The 22,381-nt window shown below is 36.4% G+C and overlaps 1 protein-coding gene across 2 annotated transcripts in view; it reads left to right on the forward strand.

The window, feature by feature from the left end:
• Positions 1-22,381, forward strand: part of RYK (receptor like tyrosine kinase) — a 95,456-nt gene that overhangs the window by 13,775 nt on the left and 59,300 nt on the right. For both annotated transcript variants that reach the window (XM_074371054.1, XM_074371060.1), the window contains exon 2: positions 18,487-18,608. In XM_074371054.1, coding sequence (XP_074227155.1) covers positions 18,487-18,608 — 122 coding nt within the window. The remainder of the gene's footprint in view (positions 1-18,486; positions 18,609-22,381) is intronic.

The raw sequence follows: 22,381 nt of genomic DNA on the forward strand, positions 1-22,381 counted from the left end.
ACTCTCCCTTTGATTCCACGCAACTTCTCCCAAAGCTGATGTTGTCACAGGTTCTAGAGAGGTAGTCGTGAGCAAAGCATTTGTGATGCATAGCTTTGGGTTTCCATTTTCAGGGATCACAGAATTACAGTGGAAGCTGTGTACTGAAATGGAGGATGGGGAGGGGGGAATGCTGAGTAAGAGAACAGTCGCACCCTGTGGCCTGGTCTGTTAAGGCAGTGGCAACTAACAGCCACTCCAGTGGATTGTTTGTAAGTGAGCTGTTGATTTTGATCATATCATGTATTCTTCCTAAAGTGACAAAGTAAGGAAGGTGCTAAGTGATCGCAGGTGCCCAGCTTTTCCTTGAGGGGATCAGGAGACTCCTTTCCGTGCCTGGTGTTTCTTCGGGAGGATCAGGAGATTCCCTTCTTTGACCTTGACTCCCTAGCTACCTCTCAGGGACCAAAGAGTGGGTCCGCTTGCCTTTCCTTCGAAGAGGCCAATTTTAGGCTGGAGATGAGGAGGCAGCCTGTAAGAAGCGGGTGGAAGGAAGGGCATATTTACTTTGTCTGTTATTGATCATGCATGTCTTATTTCTCATAAACGCTCACTTTAATTCTTTTTATACTCTCTGTGTGTACATGTATACACTCTCGACTGGTTTTATCCAGACATGGTTGCAGGAGAAATATAGGAGGAAAATGCTGAAATGGGCAAAGATTGCATGAAAAATCTTAATCTACAAGATAATTGTTTAAACAGCTGTGGGGGATTCAAGATTTATGTGCTTTTTATTTTTTTAACTGTGAAGAAAGAATACCCCTTTCCTACAGTCTAACACTTGTAAATTCCCTGTCTTATGTAGTTAAATATTAGGTCTCACCAAATTTTCTACATATAATTTGACTATAGCTAGATTTATGAGATTCTGATGGGCAAATTGCTACTTTATTGTATCTATTTCAGCTTTTTAGTCTCCATTAACTAGGAAAATTTGAAATAAGAGCTCCATGTTTATTTCCTTTTAGCATTGGTTAAAATATTTAGTGGTTTCACTATAGACATGTGGAGGCTAAACAATATGCTACTGAACAACCAGAGGATCACTGAAGAAATCAAAGAGGAAATAAGAAAATGCTTAGAGACAAATGCAAATGTCCCCCAAATCTCTGGAACACAGCAAAAGCTGTTCGAAGAGGGAAGTTTATAGAGATACAAGCCTACCTCAGGAAATAAGAACAATCTCAAGCAAACAACCTAGCTTTACACCTAAAGCAACTAGAGAAAGAAGAACAAACAAAACCCAAGGTTAGTAGAAGGAAAGAAATCATAAACATTAAAGCAGAAATAAATGAAAGAGAGACTAAAAACCAGTAGGAAAGATCAATGAAACTAAAAGCTGGTTCTTTGAAAATATAAACAAAATTGATAAATATTTAAGCCAGACTCATCAAGAAAAAAAGGGAGAGGGCACAAATGAATAAAATCAGAAATGAAAAAGGAGAAGTCACAACTGACACCACTGAAATACAAAGGATCATAAGAGGCTACTATGAGCAACTGTGTACCAAAAAAAAGGAAAACCTAGAAGAAAAACCTTCTTAGAAAGGTACAGCTGCCAAGACTGAACCAGGAAGAAGTAGAAAATATGAAAAGACCAATTACCACTACTGAAAATGAATCGGTAATTTAAAAACTCCCAACAAACAAAAGTCCAGGACCAGATGGCTTCACAGGTGAATTCTACCAAACATTTAGAGAAGAGTTAACACCTATCCTGAAACTGTTCCCAAAAATTGCAGAGGAAGGAACACTTCTGACCTCATTCTATGAGGCCACCATCACCCTGATACCAAAACCAGACAAAGATATCACAAAAAAAGAAAATTATAGGTCAATATCACTTACGAATATAGCTGTAAAAATCCTCAATAAAATGCTAGCAAATTGACTCCAGCAATTCATGAAAAGGATCATGTACCATGATCAAGTGGGATTTTTCCCAGGGATGCAAGGATTTTTCAATAGCTGCAAATCAGTCAGTGTTCTACACCACATTAACAAATTGAAAAATAAAAACCATAAAACCATATGATCATCTTAATTAATGCAGAAAAAGCTTTTGGTAAAATCCAACATCCATTTATGACAGAAACACTATAGAAAGTGCATATAAAGGGAATATACCTCAACATAATAAAGGCCGTATATGACAAACCCATAGCTAATGTCATACTTAATGGTGAAAGGCTGAAAGCATTTCCTCTGAGATCAGGAACAAGGAAGGATGCCCACTCTAACCACTTTTTTTCAACATAGTTTTAGAAGTCCTAGCCACAGCAATCAGAGAAGGAAGAGAAATAAAAGGAATCCAAATTGGAAAAGAAGTAAAACTGTCACTGTTTGCAGATGACATGATACTATGCATAGAAAATCCTAAAGACGCTACCAGGAAACTACTGGAGATCATCAATGAATTTGGTAAAGTTTCAGGATACAAAATTAATATACAGAATCAGTCGCATTTCTATATACTAACAATGAAGTGGCAGAAAAAGAAATTAAGGAAACAATCCCATTTACCGTCACATCAAAAAATAAAATATTTAGGAATAAATCTACCTAAGGAGGCAAAAGACCTGTACTCCAAAAACTATAAGACATTGATGAAAGAAATTGAAGAGACACAAACAGATGGAAAGATGTATCATGTTCTTAGTCTGGAAGAATCAATACTGTTAAAATTGCCACACTACCCAAGGCAGTATGCAGATTCAGTGCAATCCCTATCAAATTACTGATGACATTTTTCACAGAACTGGAACAAAAAATGTTACAATTTCATGGAAACACAAAAGACCTCAAGTAGCCAAAAGAATCTTGAGAAAGAAGAATGGAGCTGTGGGAATCATGCTCCCTGACTTCAGACTATACTACAAAGTTACAGTAATCAAAACAGTATGGTACTGGCACAAAAACCACATAGATCAATGGAATAGAATAGGAAATCTTGAAATAAACCCATGTACTTATGGTCAATTAATCTATGAGAAAGGAGGAAAGAATATACAATGGAGAAAAGACAGTCTCTTTAATAAGTGGTGCTTGGGAAACTGGACAGCTACCTGTAAAAGAATGAAATGAGAACATTCTCTAACACTGTATACAAAAGTAAACTCAAAATGGATTAAAGACTTAAATATAAGACTGGATATTATAAAACTCCTAGGAAAACATAGGCAGAACACTGACATAAATTGCAGCAATATTTTTTTTTCAAACCAGCTCCTAGAGTAATGGAAATAAAAGCAAAAATAAACAAATTGGACCTAATTAAACTTAAAAGCTTTTGCACAGCTAAGGATACCGTCAAAAAAAAACAAAAAACCTACAGAATGGGAGAAGATATTTGCAAATGATGAGACCGACAAGGGACTAATTTCCAAAATATACAAACAACTCATACAGCTTAGTATAAAAAAAACAAGCAATCCTATCAAAAAATGGGCAGAAGAAGATATCCAGTTGCCCAACAAGCACATGAAAAGATGCTCCACTTGCTAATTGTTAGAGAAATGCAAATCAAAACTACAATGAGGTATCACCTCACACCAGTCAAAATGGCCATCATTAAAAAGTATATTACTATTAAAATAATAAAAGCCGGATAGGGTGTGAAGAAAAAAGAATCCTTCTACGCTGTTGGTGGGAGTGTAAATTGGTGCAGCCACTATGGAGGACAGTATGGAGGTTCCTTAAAAAACTAAAAATAAACTTACCCTATGATCCAGTAGTCCCACTCCCGAGCATATATCCTGAGAAAAATATAATTCACAAAGACACCTGCACCTCAGTGTTTACAGCAGCATTATTTACAGTAGACGAGACATGGGAACAACCTAACTGTCCATCGACAGATGACTGGATAAAGAAGATGTGGTCTTTAGAGGGTAAGGAGGCTTCTGAGGAGGAAGAGGAGGAAACCACAAGCCACAAGGAAAGAAGATGAAGTTTGAATAGTTTCTTCTATCCCTGTCTTTCTCTATTTGAAAGAAAGGACTCTTGGGTTTTTATTCTGTTACTTTATCAATGACAGAGCCTTCTGAGGACATTCCAAGAAAGTATACAGCCTTGTGATCTACTTGGAAATTTGTGTATATAACATTTCAAGAGAGAGAACCCTGTTGGTTTTGACTAGATATTCATATAAACTTTTTAAAGATATGAGTGCTACAGCTAACCCTTTAAAAAAAAAAAAGATATGGTACACACAGTGCGCGCACACACACACACACACACACACACACACCACAGACTAATGGACTATTACCCAGCCATAAAAAATGAATGGAATAATGCCATTTGCAGCAACATGGATGGACCTAGAGATTATCATATTAAATGAAGTAAGTCAGACAGAATCTTGTAATGTCACTTATATGTGGAATCTAAGAAAAAAAAGACACTAATTTTATTTACAAACCAGAAATAGACTTAAGAACATAGAGAACAAACTGGTTACCAGGGAGGAAGGGGTGGGGAGGAATAATTTAGGAATTTGGGATTAATAGATACACATTACTGTATGTAAAATAGATAAACAACAAGGACCTACTTACAGCACAGGGAACTATATTCAGTTTTTTGTAATGAGCTGTAATGGAAAAGAATCTGGAGAAAAGAAAAGAAATGGAAAAGAGTATGTATATAAGTATAACTGAATTTCTTTGCTGTACACATGAAACTAACATTGTAAATCAACTACATGTCAATAAAATAAGAATTAAAAAATATTAAGTGGTTTCATACATCGTAAGTGGTTTTGGCTTTTTTCCTCTGGCTCATGTACCACACTGTCCTCAGAACCTTGAAGATTATCTTGACTAAATAAATGTTTAAGTTTTGACTAGCATTTGGAAACTGTAGATGATGTCATAGAATAATAGAGTTTTGGCTGACATTTGGAAACCATGGATGATATCATAGAATAATAGAATTTTGTGGCTGAGGAGGGACTTTAATATCATCTGGTTTAACTCCCTTGTTTTGAGAAAATTGATGCCTGGAGAAGGTGGTTAAATAATTGATTGCCAAAGGTCACTCAGCTACTTATTAGGAAAACCTCTGCTTTAGTTCTATTTCCACGACATCACTTTTGTTTTTCTGCTTTAACTGATTCCTGATGTTTTTTAAAAAATATCATTTCCCTTAAAATCCATCTTTAATGTAGTTGATTTCTATCAACAGCAGCCATTAGTGCATCTAACATTTGAGTAGCTGCACATATACTAAACCCAGCCTTGTTGTGAGATGTGCAGGGTAGTCGGGGAGACGGACATGTGAACAGCTCCCTGAAATGTATTCTGTTAAGTGCTGTCAGGGTGACTCTTTTTTAATGGGAGGTGGTTTGGTCATTGGCACTAATTGACCTTTGGAAACTAATAGTTAACTTTTAAAAATTATTTGGAAAAAATTTTGAACTAATGAATTATTTGAACTTGAGCTACAGAGGCCAGGTCATGTAGAATACAGGCCAATATGAACTTAATATTGTCTAGCAGAAAATGAATTTTTCTTGATGGATATTGAGAGTTTTGTAGAAATAACTAATGGTTTTCAGTTTGGAATTTGGGTTGTTTAAAAATAAATTTATAACAAATTTCATATTTTCTAACAAGAGAGCAACATTCCCACTTTGCTGGGATTGGCAGTGAGAAAATTTAAGTCTGGTTACTGTAGTCGAACAACTGAAATGTTTTTCATCTTAGGTTGGAATAGAGAAATTCTATGCATTCTAATAACAAAATGCTGCTTTCCCCTTCAGTCCATGGCTGTGTGCTCTTGTTCCTGTGCGCCTTCCAGCATAGCCCCTTTCCACCCTCCATCCACTGTAGTTTGCCTGCTCTGTCCTCCTTTCTGCGGACACTTTCTCTTTTATCTTGTGGCGCTCCAGTGCTGCTTTGAGGTCTCCTCTGACTCTTTCTTTCATAGTGCTGCTTTATCTCTTCCCGTTAACTGAAACCTGATTTCCTCTTGTGGGTGAAAATTTCCTCATAACCCTTTCCATTCATTGGAAGCCAGTTTTAGTATACTCCCTCCCCATTTGTAGGGGAAGAGCCAGCTTTTTTCTTTCCTTTTTAAAAAATAATAATTTGTTGAGGTGAAATTCACATGACAAAATTAACCACTGTAAAGTGAGTAATTCAGTAACATTTAGTACATTTACTATGTTGTGCAGCCACCATTTCTGACTAGTTCTAAAACGTTTTCATTGCTCTAAAGTAAAATTCCTCACCTGTTAAGCAGTTTTTTCTCATCTCCTTCTCTCCCCAGCCCTTGACAACCACCAACCACCAACTTACATTCTATTTCTTTGGATTTTCTATCCTGAATATGTCATGTAAATGGACTCATATGATATGAGACCACTTGTATCTGGCTTCTTTTATTTAGCATAATGTTTTGGGGATTCATCCACATTGTAGCCTGTGTCAGTACTTCATTCCTTTCTAATGGCTGAATAATACTGCATTCTATGTATATAACACAGTTTATCCATTCATCTGTTGATGGACGTTTGGGCTGTTTGTATATCTTTTCTATTGTGAATAATGCTGCTATGAACATGTTTGTTAAGTACTTGATTGAGTACCTGTTTTCAATTTTGGATATATACCTAGTAGAATTGTGGGTCATATGGGAATTCTGCATTTAACTTTTTTGAGAAACCACCAAACTTTTTCACAGTGGCTGGACCATTTTGCAGTCCTGTCAGCAATGTACAGAAGTTCCAGTTTCTCCAAATCCTCACTAACACTTGCTGTTTTCTGTTTTGTTAATTAAAGCTATCCTAGTTGATGTGAAGTGATGCCTCATTGTGTGTTTGTTTTTCAATTGAAGCTATCCTAGTAGATGTGAAGTGATATTTCATTGTGGTTTTGATTTGCATTTCCCTACTGACTAATGATACGTGTTTGTTGACAATTTGTGTGTCTTTGGAGAAATGTCTATTCCAGTCCCTTGCTCTTTTTTTTTTTTTTTTTTTTAATGGAGGTACTAGGGATTGAACTCAGGACTTTGTGCACGCTAAGCATGTGCTCCAACACTGAGCTATCCCCACCCTCTGGCTCATTTTTAAATTGAGTTGTCTTATCAGATACATAATTTACAATATTTTCTCCATTCCCTAGTTTTTCTTCACCTTCATAATGTCTTTCAATGCACAGAAGTTTTTGTTTTTTATTAAGTCCAATTTATCTACTTTTTTTCTGTTGCTCTTGACTATAGTGTCATATCTAAAAACCCACTGATGAATCTGAGGTCATGAAGATTTACTCCTTTATTTTCTTCTAAGAGTTTTGTAGTTTTAGTCCTTATATTTAGGTTGTTGATCCATTTTGAATTAGTTTTTATATACGATGTGAGGTTGGGGTCTAATTTCAGTCTTCTGTGTGTGGATATCTAGTTGTCCCAGCACCGTTTGCTGAATGGTCTTGGCACTCTTGTCAAAAATCAATAGGCTGGAAATGTGTAGGTTTATTTCCAGACTCTCAATTCTATTCCATAGGTCTAGATGTCTATCATGCCAGTACCACACTGTTTTGTTTTGTGCCTTTGTGATGAGCTTTGAAATTGGAAAGTGTGAATCTTTCAACTGTGTTCTTCTTTTTCAAAATTGTTTTGGCTGTTGGGGGCCACTTTCAATTCCATATTAATTTGAGAATCTGCTTTCCATTTCTGCAAAAAAGGCAGTTAAAATTTTGATAGGGATTGCACTGACAGATCCCTTTGGATAGTATTGCCACCTTAACAGTAATAGTAGTAAGTCTTCTAATCCATGAAGATGAGATGTCTTTCCATTTATTTAGGTCTTCCTTAATTTCAGCAATGTTTCATAGTATATAAATTTTTCACCATCTTTAAATTTATTATTAGGTATTTTATTCTTCTGGATGCTATTATAAATGGAATTGTTTCTTAATTTCCTTTTTGGATTGTTCATTAAGGGACCAGCTTTTATCATACATTATATCCTTCCTTTCCTACTTTGATTGTTTTGTCCCAGGACAGTGACTCAGTATCGTCTTCTCTTTTGACATCAGTGATAGTTACTTAGATGACCTTTGACCCATTAGGGTTGTTGGAGTCACTCGGATGCAAGATGATCCTCAGTACTAATACCCTTGTTTTCATTATTTCCCTCTCTTAATTCCAAAGGATATTAAACCTTCTCAGTTGTTACTCCTTTGACCATGCTGGTGTCTCACTTCTCAGGTCTCTTTTCCAAATAAGGCACTCATTGAAATGGCCACTTCAGACTTGGTCCTCTTCTCAGTCCTTAGAACTTCCTTGTTCTGATCAGGGCACTTCAGCCTTTCTTCTCAGTCACTCACTGCTGCTGGAACCAGGCTCTGGGTCCTGATCTCCTAGAGTGTTACTTTCTGGCTTGCTGCAGAACTGGCTCAGTAAAGCATTACTGAATAAATTGTTTCCCTCACTGCCTCTCTAACCATTCCTCACTGCCCACTTCACTTCTGTGGAGCCTACCACACCACTCCCAGACAATGATAACCCCTGACATCTACTACCCCTGCTTTGAGACTTCATTTAATTATTATTTTTGTATTTGAAACACTAATAATTAGTAGCAGTTAGAAAGGTAGATTATTTAGATCCTATCTTCATTTGTCTTTTATGTTTCTCTTTCTTAAAAATTGTTTTTGAGCATATGATGGGGAAGGAAAGAAAAATATTACATACAGAAATAAAGTATGACATTCTCTACAGATTTCATCTTTTTCTAAAAGTCAATTTGTTTAAAATTCTTTTTATTTTAACTTTATTTCCTGATTATCAAAGTAAAAACATACTTATTATAGGCCATTTGAAAAGTGTACAAGACCATAAAGGGGAAGAAAAGTATACATTATTAACCATGCATTGGCAGTCTTTGGTAAATATCTTTCCAATATTTTTTCCATGTTCTCATTTGTCTATATATAGTTGAAATCTTAGAATACGGGTGACTCTTTGAGATAGATGGTACTTCAAAGTCTATAATACTAACATTTTCCCTTCCTTTCTGTCTCCTTACCAGTGGTCAGATTGTGGTCTGAACATCTTCTCCTTTATAAAACTGATTGTTGTTTTCCTTATAGCTGATCACTTTTTCTAAATCTTTTATGGATGCTTCAAGAGAATTGAATTTCCTTTAGAGTACTATCTTGGTGTGTCTATCTGTCCACTTAGCTATATTAATTATGGAGATATATATATGTATATACACACACATACATATATCCTCTGCATGTTAGTATCATAGACTGATAGTTTTGTACCATGATTATACTTACATGGGGTTCTTTTCATAGTTCTAATATTTTGGGCAGGTTGTACTTACATTGGGTTCTCTTTGCATTTCTAATATTGGGATTTTTTGGACTCTTTGCATTTTGATTTAGAGCCATAAAGATCCATGATTACACTCAAATTGTCATACAAGAAGTATACTTCTCAGTATAAAATGGTTATCTCCTGTTGAAAATAAAAGTGTTCTTCTCAGTGTGTTTTGGAGTAACTTTTTGGGAGAAAGAATACATAGTTAGTATATTTTCTGAGACCGTCTGAGAATCTGTTGTCTTTGCATATGTTGAGCATTTGAATGGGAATACAGTTCCTGGCCTAAATCTTGTTTGTTGCCTTCCCCGTCATCTTCAGGATTTCCCATGTTATCCTCATTCAGACAGTGAGCATGCGTAGTCCAAGGATTTTCTTCTCACTTCAGCCCCATCGTCAGTGGTGCATGTGGAAATTCTTTCCGAGATTTGATCTTTTCTTTTCAGTTCACAGTGCTTTGCCAAATTTCACCTTTTGGTTGAATATTTTAAAATGAAGTTGAAGGAAGTTAATATGTTTTTGAAAACCAGTTTTTATTTTTCCTAGTTTAACTTAACTTTCACAGAAAATTTAAGAGAAGAAAAAGAATAAAAACATGCAATAAGAATAATCCGTAATCCACCATTTATAATCAACAACTGTTCACACTTTTTGGTATTTCCTTTCTTATTTGAGAAGTGGAACATACACATTGTACATATACATTTAACTTTAATTTGCTAGACATTTGTTGAACACCTGTTTTATGTGCAAACTATTCTGGGTGCCAGACATTGTTAAAAATTTGCATTATGTAAGTTTGTACCTTTCCTTGTTCTTATTTGCTGTACCATTCTAAGCAAAGCTCAATTCATTAAAATTTATAACTGTCCAGTTATGGCTTCATAGTCTTTTTCAGTGTTTTTTAGTCATTAAAACTTGTCTTCAAAGGAGAAGCGCAGTATGTCACATTGATGAACAGGGAGAGATTTGACTGAAAGGGTGTAATGGCTTGGGGTTCCACCTCCTTCTCCAAAGAAAGAGAAACTGTTGAAAACTGTTGTTTTCCCTTTTATGGCTGTATTATAGTTTATTAATTGCTACTCTGTTGCTGACATTTATATTGTTTCTTCAATTTTAAATATTATTTTGATTAGTATTTTAATACATAGACATTTGTATCTATATTTGGTTTCCTTAGGATGGATTTTTAGAAGTGGACTTACTGAGTTGGAGTGTAAATATTTATAAAACATTGATGTATGTTCACAAATTGGTTGCTTGGCACACCCTGCCTCACATTCAGTATTGTATTGAAAGAATATAAGCATTTCTGTTACAACATCAAATACAGTCCTAAAAATTAAACAAACAAAAAAACCTTCAAAATCACCATGTCATTAAAAATAACAAGATTTATGGGAAAAATAAGGTTAAGGGCAGACCACTGAAGACCTCTGCAGTTTTCAAACCAAGTACTAACAAAATCATATTTGGTACCTTATGCGTTAACTTGGGCAGCCCAGTCAAACCACGTAGGTTGGCTGAGGCTGCTTCAGAGAGTTAAAGATGTTACAACGTAATAGGATGGAAATCACTGGCTTGCATGACCTTGAGATAGTGCAGATGAAAGTAGCTTTCTAAACCAGTGGGGCTGCCATAAAGGTTAGGCGTAAGAGGAAGTGCAGCTTGCTAGGTCCAGGAACCATGCAGAGACTGGCATTACTCCTCTGGGGAGGGGGCCCTGGGTGCTCATTTTTAGTTTTCTTAAAATAGGCCTGGCAGTACTTGAACTGAACAAGGGTCTTTTCGTTTTCCACTGAAAGTTGTAATTCTTTACCTGCTGTTCAGTTCCCCTTGCCTGGGGAAATTCAAATGTGAACTGACACAATTTCTGTATTACACTAGTATCATTATTTTATTTACTAACCACATGTAAGCTAATTGGTGTTACAGGAAACTGTCTTATGACAAAACAATGCATTTGCTAATTTGATAGGTGAAAATTTGTATTTCATTTTAATGGTTTCTTTGAAGAAATTCAGACCCTTTCAACCAAGGAATAACTACTGTAGTTAATAAAGAGTGGCTGTATTTCAAAACAAATGGTTTCAGAATCTAGTCAGGAAACAGCAACTCTGTTTAACGTCTGTGTTACAGTTTCAGTACCTCAGTCTAGGGTAGTGGATTTCAAATTTTCAGTTTATCTTGGTGGCCATTAAGTGTTTATAGATATGGATCATAGGGCTCCAAGGTGTCAGTAGCTTAAGAATATTAATTTATTTGTTGAGCACAGAAGTCAAGGTTTTGTAGTGACTGTCATCAATCGTTGTTCTGCAGTTAGTTGTGAGTTTGGAGTGCTTGTGAAGGAGGTGAGCTTAGGCTCCCTCTATTCTGCCATCTTGGCCACTCCTCAGATGTTGACTCTGTAGTGACATTTGTGGAAATAGCTTTATCCAGGATGTAGTACCAGAGAAAACAGGGAGTAGAGGAGCCAAGTCACTTCAAGATTGGGTGTTTAAAGGGTAGGGTATGCATATCTGACATAGGCTGTGGGGGAAAGTTGAGGGTGCTGGTGAGAAAGTCATTACAGTAGCTGGAGTTGAGGCCAATAAGAAGAAAATGAGGAAATGATTGTTACAATTGAATGGGAGAAACAAGAAGATTATGGACACTACATATTATGAGCCCAGAAAACAGCTGTTGTAACAATAAAGGGAAGGAGCTGAAGAGCTACTAACTATTGAGATACTACAGTTCAAGATTTTGAAGGTAGAACAATTTATATATTGCCACTGTCCATAGAAGTGGGTTGCTTTGGTATGGATTAAGGTTGTCGGAGTTGAGGAATAAAAGGAACATTGAAGGACAGGTTGAGAGTCGGTTGGTTTCAAGGATGTTGGGAGACTACCATAATAAGTCACAGGAGAAGATTGTACAGAAATTTTATGAACTGGTTCCAGAATGTCCAGTGAATGAGGCAGCCAAGATACTGAGAAGGAGCTTTATGGGGAGTTGAGTTTACAGAACCCCTGGGTGTTCTTGACAGTTTGAACTGTCTGGAAAACTTAAATATTTACACATTATTGTTATTATTACAAGTAATAACATTATAGCTGTTATTTATTAGTGGAAACAGAATTCTTTATTTCCCTGTGGAAGATGTTTGAAGTTTCAATTTTCTAAAACTTGTTATGTTGATGCTGGTAACAGTCTATGGTATTCAAGCTTTGTAAAAACTATTGTTGGCTCATTTTTCCCGTCTTTAAAAAAAATAAGTTTACCTATAATGAAATGTGCAGATTTTAAATGGACGGTTGGTTGAGTTTTGAAAAATGCATACACCTGTGTAACTACCACCCGTTAGATACAGAACATTTCCATCATCCTAGGAAGTTCCCTTTGCAATCAGTTCACCAGTCTCCCACCCAGTCTCCTTCCCAGGCAACCACAGTGATCTGATTCCTATCACCATAAGTTAATTCTGCCTACTCTAAAACTTTATGTAAATATAACTATGTAGGGTATCCTCTTTGTGTATGGCTCTTTCACACATATGGTGTGTGAGATTTGTCCCTTTTGTTACAGTCTCAACAGTTAGTTTATTTTCATTGCTGAAGAGTATTCCATTGTATGAATATATACCACATTTGGTTATTCATTCATCTGTTGATGGACTTTTTTGTTGTTTCCAGTTTTGGCTATTCTGAATAAAAATGCTATCAACATTCACATAGAAGTTTTTTTGTGAAATCACATGTTTTCATTTCTTTTGGATAATTAGCTAGGAGTGGAATTACTGAGTCATAGAATGGGCATATGCTTAACTTTATAAGAAACCTCCAGTTTTCCAAGGTAGTTGCATATTTTTATATTCCCAGGAATGTATGAGAGTTACACTTGTTCCTCATTCTTGCCAACATTTAGTCATTCATGTGGTGGGCGGAAATGGTATCTCATTGTTTTAATTTGTATTTTGCAGATGACTAATGATATTTAGCACCTTTTCTTATGCCTATTGTCCATTTACACATCTTTTCTTACGAAATATATGTTCATATCTTTTGCCTGTTTTATTTAATTAGGCTGTCTTTTACTTTTGACATAAGAGATCTTCATATCTTCTAGAAACAAGACATTTTAGATAGATCTGTTGTGAATCTTTTTTCCCAGTTTGTGACTTGAACTTCATTTTCTTAATGTCTTTTGTGAAACAAGTTCTAATTTTGATGATGACCAGTTTATCAGTTTTTTTCTCTTTGGGTCCATGGTTTGTGTGGCCAGTCCAAGAAATCTTTGCTTAACCCAAGTTATGAACATATTCACTTACATTTTCTTTTAGAAGCTTTATAGTGTTAGCTGTTCCATTTAGGTCTGTAAGCTATCTTGGGTCATTTTTGTGTGATATGTAAGATAGAGCTCAAGATTTTCCCCCTGTACCTTTATCCGTTTGGTTTAGCATCAGTTTAGTTGAATTGCCATTGTACCCTTGCTAAAATTCCATTTGTGGGCTTATTTTTAGATTCTCTTCTGTTCCATTGATACATCTACCCTTACACCAATACCACACTGTCTTGATTACTCTAGCTCTTCATCATGTTGTGAAATAGGTGATGTGAGTCTGCCAACATTGTCTTTTTTTTTCAAGATTGTTTTGACATTTAAATTTCATTTTAGAATTAATTTGTTTCTTCAAAACTGTTAAGATTTTGATTAGGATTACTTGAAGTCTGTAGATCAATTTGAGAAACTTCTTAATAGTGTTGAGGCTTGTCTGAGAGAGTGGTATCTCTCCACTTACGTAGGTCATCTCTCAATTTTTCTTAACTATGTCATATAGTTTTCAAGTGTAGAGGTTTCACTTTAATTAGAATTATTTCTAGATACTGACAATTTTTAATGTTATGGTATTAATTTTTTAATTTTATTTTCTAATTGTTAATATATAGAAATACAGTTGATTTCTTAATATTGGCCTTGAATTCTGAGACTTTGCTAAATTCATGAATTGGTTTTAGTAGTGCTTTAGATTTTATAGTGTTTTCTACATACATAATCCTATCATCTGAATAATGAGCTGTAGTTCATCCTCTCTAACTTCCATCGTTTTTGTCTTGTCTTACACACTGACTACGGCTTCCAGTGCAAGGTTGAATAGAACCTTGGAAGTGGACATCCTTGCCTTGTTTCTGATCTTAGAAATAAGAATTTAAATTCACCATTCAGTATGATGTTAGCTGTAGTGGGTTTTGTTTGTTTTAGTTGTAGCGTTTTTGTAGATGCTCTGTACCAGACTGAGAAGTTCTCTTCCTAGTTCGCTGACAGTGGTTTTTTTTGTTATTGTTTTGGTGGGGTTTTTTTGGGGGGGGGGGTCATTATTAGACTCTGGATTTTACCAAATGCTTTTTCTGCATCTATTGAGATGATCTGGATTTTTGTCTTTTTTCTGTTAATGTGTTTAATTATATTGATTTTTAAAAGTTTACCTTTCATAAACACTTGGTCATGATATATTATTCTTTTTTCTTCATTACTGGACTCAGTTTGTTAATGTTTTATGGAGAGCATTTGTGTCTACTTTCATGAAGGAGGTCAGTCTGTGATTTTCTTACAATGTCTTCATCAGGTTTTAATATCAGTGTAACTTAGGAGTTAGGAAATTCTTTCTTTGATTATTCTCTAAAAGAGTTTGTGCAAGGTTGGTTTTATATTGTTCTTAAATGTTTGATAGAATTCATGTGGACCTGGAGCTTTGGGGGAAGGTTTTAGTTATTTGGATTTTTAATTTCTTCTCGTCAGTTTTGGTAAATCCAAGGATTTTTCTATAAGTTATTGAATTTATTGTCATTAAGTTATTCATATTATTTTTTTTAACATCTGTAAGATTTGTAGTAATGTTCCCTCTTCATTCCTAATATTGGTAATTGTGTTTCCTTTCTTTTTTTCTTTAGTCTTGCAAAAGAGTTTAACTGTTTCATTAATCTTTTCAAATAATCATCACCTTATACTTTATTTCTTTATTGTGGTTATTTGTTCAGAGAAAGTGTTGCAGGAAAATGGGACGTGAGAGAATGGGTGTGTCCCGGGTCTCCGGTGAGTCCCTGGGATGCACCCTGCTAAGTGAGGATCCTTGATTTTGTGCAGAAAAAAATTCAAGAGCTAGCCATAGTAGAGTGAAAGTAGATTAATTCAAGGAGATACACACTTTATAGAGTGCAGGCCATGTCAGAAAGCAAGAGGCAGCTCTGGGAGATGGGGTCATCTAGGAAGGTGAAAGAGGCTTAGAAGATACACATTCCATAGGCAGAATGCAGGCCATCCCAAAGGCCAGAGGCTGCAGGATGTGAGGGTGTTTAGTTTAAAGGAGATACACACTCCATTGACAGTATGGGCTGTCTCAGAAGACGGTGAGAGAAAGGCAGCAGGATGCAGTGTTGTTAGTTTTAATGGGCTCAGTAATTTCATATGCTAACAAGTGGTAGGATTAGTCCAGCTGTTTTGTGGGGAAGGGGTTGAGATCTGCAGGAATTTGACCACCACCCACTTTTTGTCCTTTTATAGTCAGCCTCAGAAGGTCATGGTGCCTGTGGGCGTGTTATGTAGCATGCTAATGTATTATAATGAGCATATAATGAGGTTCAAGGTCCTCTAGAAGTCTGATGCTCCACCATCTTGGGCTGAGTTGGTTCTAACCAGTTATGGTCATATCCTCAATTGCTGTGTCATTCTTTTAATGGTTATACCATGCCCCCTTCCCTCCTGTCTCAGAGGTAGCCTGCATTATTTCAAGTTAGAATTCATTTTTTAAAATGTGAATGGTCTAATTCTTGATGATCTCTCGTTTCATGTCCCATAAATATATTGTTCAAATTCTATGTCTGTAATAAAATTTATCTGTTTTGACCTTTTGTTTTCTGAAGGATGTTAGTTCCCAGCTATGATTGTAGATGTTTGTTTCTTCTTGATTTTTAACTTCTGATGTACAACATGATGTTTCAGTCATATATATACATACATATATTCATTTTCATATTTTTTCATTGTTGATTACTACAAGATATTGAATATAGTTCCCTGTACTTTACAGAAGAAACTTGTTGTTTATCTATTTTATATGTGGTAGTTAGTATTTGCAAATCTCGAACTCCCAATTCCCTGTCCGTTTTTGCTTTCTATATTTGAAACTCTTTCGTCAGTTGCACTACTGTATTTTCTTATGTTTTTTATGAGTATGAACTTTTTCTTATTAAATTTCGTATTAATTAATGAATTTATTAATATAAAATCTTTTTACCTTGAGTTCTAATTTGTCTGATGTCAGTACTGCCGTACATACTTCTTTGTTTTTTCTTCCATTTCTTTTTTAACCTGGCCTATATTTTAAAAATTTGTTCTAGGTATATCTCTTGTGAACAGCATCAATCTAGGCTAGAGTAAGACTCAGACTTTTTTAAGAACAAGCAAAATTTAAGCTATTTACAGTTACTGTGTAAATTATGTAAATTGCCAATGCTTGCTTTGTACCCAGCTTTCTTGCACTTCCCTCCTACCCTTCTCCACCCTTCCTGCCTCCCCTGCCCCTTCCTCCAACACCACCAGTCCTTGCTCCCTAAATATTTGCTAGCGTTTTCTGTCCTGCCAGCAGGGAGAGCCTGTTACACACCTCTAACTTTCTCTCATTGCATCTGGTATCCTCTATAGGATAAATAAAGCAGCGTTACTTTCCCCTTTGTAAGCCTCAAATCCATTTCTGAATTAATGATTGATTGTATTTGATTCATTTCAAAAGTGAGAAAACGAATTTTACAAGAGAAATGCCTGTAGCAGTTATTTGTTTCTATATCACAGGAGGTATGGGATCCCCACCTTGACCTCATTGCATACCGCAGGGTGTTTCAGATTCATGGTATAAGGCTCAGTAAATATGAAATTTACATTCCAATTGGCCTCCCCTGTACCTTTTTCTCTCCAAAGTGTGAAATATGTCCCATGCATTACTAGAGGGACACCTGGACACAACTTTAAATAACAGTAAATCAACTGATAGACAGTTACTCTCTGCTTTTATTCTTTCAGTTCTTTTGTACTATCATGGAGAAAACCTCTGATCCTTCACCCCTCTGCTTGCTGTTATCCACCTACTCCCTTTTGTAATCAATGAGCTGGGCTCTGGCTCACTCTGCCTTGATGTAGGCAGCAGTGTTAAGCTAGCATTTAGTAACGTTGTTTTGTTTTCCTTTTAATTGAGGTTTTTTTGGTTACCTTGTATTTTTTCACAATAATTACTGGTTTCCACTCAAGAAAGTGATTAAATTTTGCCTTTAAAATTTTTATTTTAAAAGTTGAATTAATTTTAAAGAAAATGTTTAATATAGGTAGGATGAAAGGGTATCAAATAACTGAGAAACATGGTATATGTTAGAGATTGGATGTGACCTTGGCCAAGAAAGTGGTATGGGAATGAGTTGAAATTTGAAGTCTCCAGCGTTTTTCTGGCATCTCTGTTACTTCTATCTGCAGGGAATATGAGAATTACGGAGTTTTCCACCTTGTAGTCTAGGTGGGAAAGAGGATGTGCTTGTGCAGTAACTGGTATGTGTGTACCTTGGTAAAATGCTGTTGGAGCAGCTGGCATGCGGTGGTGATGCAAACAGAGGGCAGCTATGGTGGGGTCTTAGGGCCTTGGCTCATACTGATGTTTTCACTCAAGTTCCTTTCTCCCTTCCATTTCCAGTCTTTCCTCCTAAATCCTCATCAGTTTTGCAGGGTAATGGGGCTTTTGTTTCTAGGTGTTTCTCTGAGAAGGACTATGTCCAAAAGGAAGAGTGTCCCACTGGTTCTCGGAAGATCCGGTGGCTACGAGTTCTGGTTCTAGCACATGTGTTTTTAGCCAGAAAACCACTTCATTGTTTTGAGAGTCAGCTTCTTCATCTTTGTTGGTGATGATGAAACCCAGTGCCCTTCCTGCTTCGTAAGGCAGCACATTCTGAGATATGTTTGTGATGTACATTTGTAAATCAATGTTATTTTTGCCCTATTATTATTATCAGTATTTGAAATACTGATGGTTAATGCTTTTGAGAGTATTTTAGGTATTTTAATTCTTTTTTTCTCTATTTTTTCCCCTAGGTCTTGATGCAGAACTTTATTATGTGAGAAATGATCTTATTAGTCACTACGCTCTGTCCTTTAACCTGTTAGTACCCAGCGAAACAAATTTCCTGCACTTCACTTGGCATGCAAAGTCCAAGGTAAGAGAATGGTCAACCAAAGATGCCAAGACAGGACCTCCCAGGCCCAGAGGCTGAGGCAAGGGCTTTGTCTGAGGGGTGGACTGCCAGCTGCACAAGAGGGTTGTGTGGGTGGAGGGCTATAGCAGTACTGGGTCTTTTCACATTTAAATCTTGAACCTATTCCTCTAGACTTTCTCAAATCCTTGAAAATCAAGGTAGCCATTATTTATGTGACAAGCTTATGACAGAATACTTAAATCTTTTTAGGCTTTTCAATCCAGTATGTTGCCCTAGCTGGAAGAGGGGACAGTAGGACCTGCTAATGACTATGTTGTTACGATGAAGCGACGTGAGTCAGGGATGGGGGAATTGGTAAGATAGGTGTTTTGAACATGTTTGAGGTAATGGATATAGTTCTCTCATTTACGGGGAGACGGTGAAAGTAAGGGACAGCAGACACAGGCTCCCATGTGTGCTGTGGCTCAGCTTCTGTAACAGGAAGGAGCCTCTTGCCTGGTTTACTTGTTACTGAATTCTTCACCTTTCCTCTGACTGTCTGGGCCCCTCTAACATGTCTTTTAGGTCGAAGAGTGAGAGGCTGAGTGTAGCACCCACCTCCCCCAGGCAGCTTCAGTTTTTTTTATCAGTGTTGTGTATAGGCTTCTGTGTAGGATTTTATTTGGGAAATAAAAATAGTTTTTGTTACTAAAAACAAAAAAGAATACCTAATGTAGAGTTTATTTTTTAAGTTATTATAAAATGGCGTCTGTCCTGCTCTTTTTTGCAAATCATTTAAATTTGATCACTTTTTTTATCTACTTAGAAAACAATAATAATTATTGGGAAAATTCAAATATTATAGAACTATTAAGATTTTGTAGATCTGTACTGAGAAGTAACCATTGTTTATAATTTGGTATACTTCAAGGCTCATTTCTTTTTCCTTTTTAAACAAAAAAGGGATTTTATGACACATGTGTTATACAGTATTTTTCCCCTTACCTAATACTCTATCTTGGCATCTTTCTAATTTTCTACTTACAGATTTAACTCAGTCTCTTTAATGGCTTTCAGATATAGTATTGCATGAATGTATGATGTATGGTTATTTGTTAAGTGCTTCATTGACACATGGATTTTTAATAGCATTTTGCTATTTTGAACGTTTCCTTTCACTATTACAAATAGTTCCTTCATTCTGTTTGTCAGGCAAGATCCATGGTAAAGGGATGGTGAAAACAATGGGTAGCTCGTCTTTTGTATCTGTCTCTACCTTAGTTATTGATGAATGTAGATACAGAAAAAATACGTGTGTGTGAATGTGTATGTATGTTTATGTTTGTAGCTGTATATATGTGTGTATACATATAGGTATATGTGTGTGTGTATAAACATACATAAAGAACATCTTCAAGAAATTTTTGGGCATTATTGCTGGATGGTACTTTTTCACCAGGAAGTGAAATGGCTGGATTAAAGAGTGTGCATGTTTAAAATTTTGATCGATATTACCAAACTGCCTCTCCCTTCCCTTTCCCAGGATGGTACCAAAGAACCAACATTGCTTACGTAGTGAATAAGGGTGCCTATTTCTTCAATTTCTTCAATACTAAATATTTTAAGTATATTTGTTTGCCAATCAGATAAGTAAAAGTGATTAGATAAATATGCATATATCCACTTTATATATACTCACATATACATTAGAGAAGCATTGTACACACGTACACATACATGCATTAGAACATAGCTGCAGGAATGTTGTGATTTTAAAGTTGAATTAACTTGGATCCTGGGTAAAGCATATGTACCTTGCTGTCTGGAGCACCTCAGCTGTCCAATATTATTGCCTTGGGGTATTCAAATATGGGGGTGTTCTTTTAGGAGTGGGTAGATCTCTTTAGGGTGTGATCTGCAAAAATAGAAGTTGAAAATGCATGTGAAACAACTAAGAACATTTAGTAAACCGTAACTTGGGTATGCTGAAGTGCCAACATAAATGGTATAGATAATTCAGAAGAGGTTCATCTGAGACATTTTAATCTGAGATCTTGTTAATTTGAATGAGTAAGCACTTGAACTCTTCAAGCAAACTGGGCTAACACATTTTTCAGTATTCTTATATAACATTGTGCGATTTTACTATTATTTGAGGGGGGTGGTGTGACTTTTAAGTTGATACATAATTTCAATATAAAGAAAAATTACAAGAACAGTACTAAGAATTCTCATGTATCTCTTACCTAGATTCATTCATTGTTGCTGGTTTGCTCTGTTTACTTACTTTATCATTGTTATTAATTCTCTCTCCTCACCCTTGTGTGTACACACTTTTTCCCCTTGAACTGTGTGCAGGTGCTAGCATCGTGTCCCTTTACTCCCAAATACATCAGTGTATATATTCTAAGAACAGGGGCATTCTTTACCTAACCAAAGTACAGTGATCAAAATCGGGAGACTTAACATTGATGCACTACTGTTATCTGATCTACAGAACTCGATTTCATCTGTTACCCCAGTCATCTCCTTTATAGCTTTTTTTTTTCCCCATAGCTTTTTTTGTGTGTTTCTTGACCTTGACATTTTTTTGAAACATACAAGCCAGTAGGCTGTCCTTCATGTTGAGTTGTGTGAGGCTTCCTCATGATGAGATTCAGGAGTGTCTGCTTGGTGGTAACACTGCAGGAGGGCTGTCCTCCACGGCGCATGTGATGCCAGCTTGTTCCCTTGGTGTTGATGTTAACTGTGATCACTCAAGTCACCAAGTTTCTCCATTGTAAAGTTTTCTCCTTTACAATGAACAAGTAATTGTGGGGAAGTAATTTGAAATTATGCGTAAAAATCCCATTCCTCATCACCCTTGCAACCACTAGTTTTTGCATCTGTGTTTAGAGCTGGGCTTCCCTTTTAGCCAGTGTGATTGTTCCCTCTCACTGGAAGAGGTCAGATCTGCCCTGGGTAACCATTTGGTGGGAGTGTTATGGAAAGAATTTAAACATTTGTGGAGTGGCGGTCTTGAATTTTAAGTTCCCTTGCAACTCTGAGATCCAGTGTTTCTGTGAACATTTTTCAGGCAGAGAAGCTTCTTGTATTTTCCAAAAAGCCAATAATTAGTCCTTTGTTACTTTTCCTACCTTTAATGTTGGTGAGTTTAAAAACAAATAATATGGGTATTTTAAAATAGTGAAAACTCTAACAAGATAGTAGAGGTTCTGTTGTGGGTACACTGCTGAGCAGGAACAAGGTGTGACTGTTTCTGGGCCCACTTGGGAAAAAAGAATGCTGGTGTCTCACGAGCATGTTTCCTGGGCAAGTGTGTGGGCACTGACTTGTGAATAAAAAGGCAGTGTGGAAGGTGGCTGTTAGAATTGAACAGAATTAGACCTCCTCGTACTCATTTGTTTTAAAAATACACGTTCCCTGGATTTTTTTTTTTTTTTTTTAATTTGGAGTCAGTGTCACGGATCTGACTGCTGATAGTGGGTGCCAGAGGAGTTTTAGGAGCCTGCCACAAGGAAGACACTGGAGTGGAGGAGAGTAGTTAGAAGAAGGGGCTCAGATGGGTATATATGTCTGAACGGGAAGCAGTACTGACCTGGGGTACGTGCTGGGTCAGGAGGAGCCTTGGTATAGCTCTCTTGTACTTGTGTATTCATCTCATTATCTTGTAGAGCATGATCTCCAAACCACTTCTGTGGCAGGTTTTAAATACCATCATCAGTGTGCATTGGGCTGCCCTTGCTGATGTGGTAGTCCTTGTAAAGCAGGAGTTCCTGGACTTGTTGGAGAGC

This window comes from Camelus bactrianus, chromosome 1 (genome assembly GCF_048773025.1).
Source record: "Camelus bactrianus isolate YW-2024 breed Bactrian camel chromosome 1, ASM4877302v1, whole genome shotgun sequence".
Lineage (NCBI taxonomy): Eukaryota > Metazoa > Chordata > Mammalia > Artiodactyla > Camelidae > Camelus > Camelus bactrianus.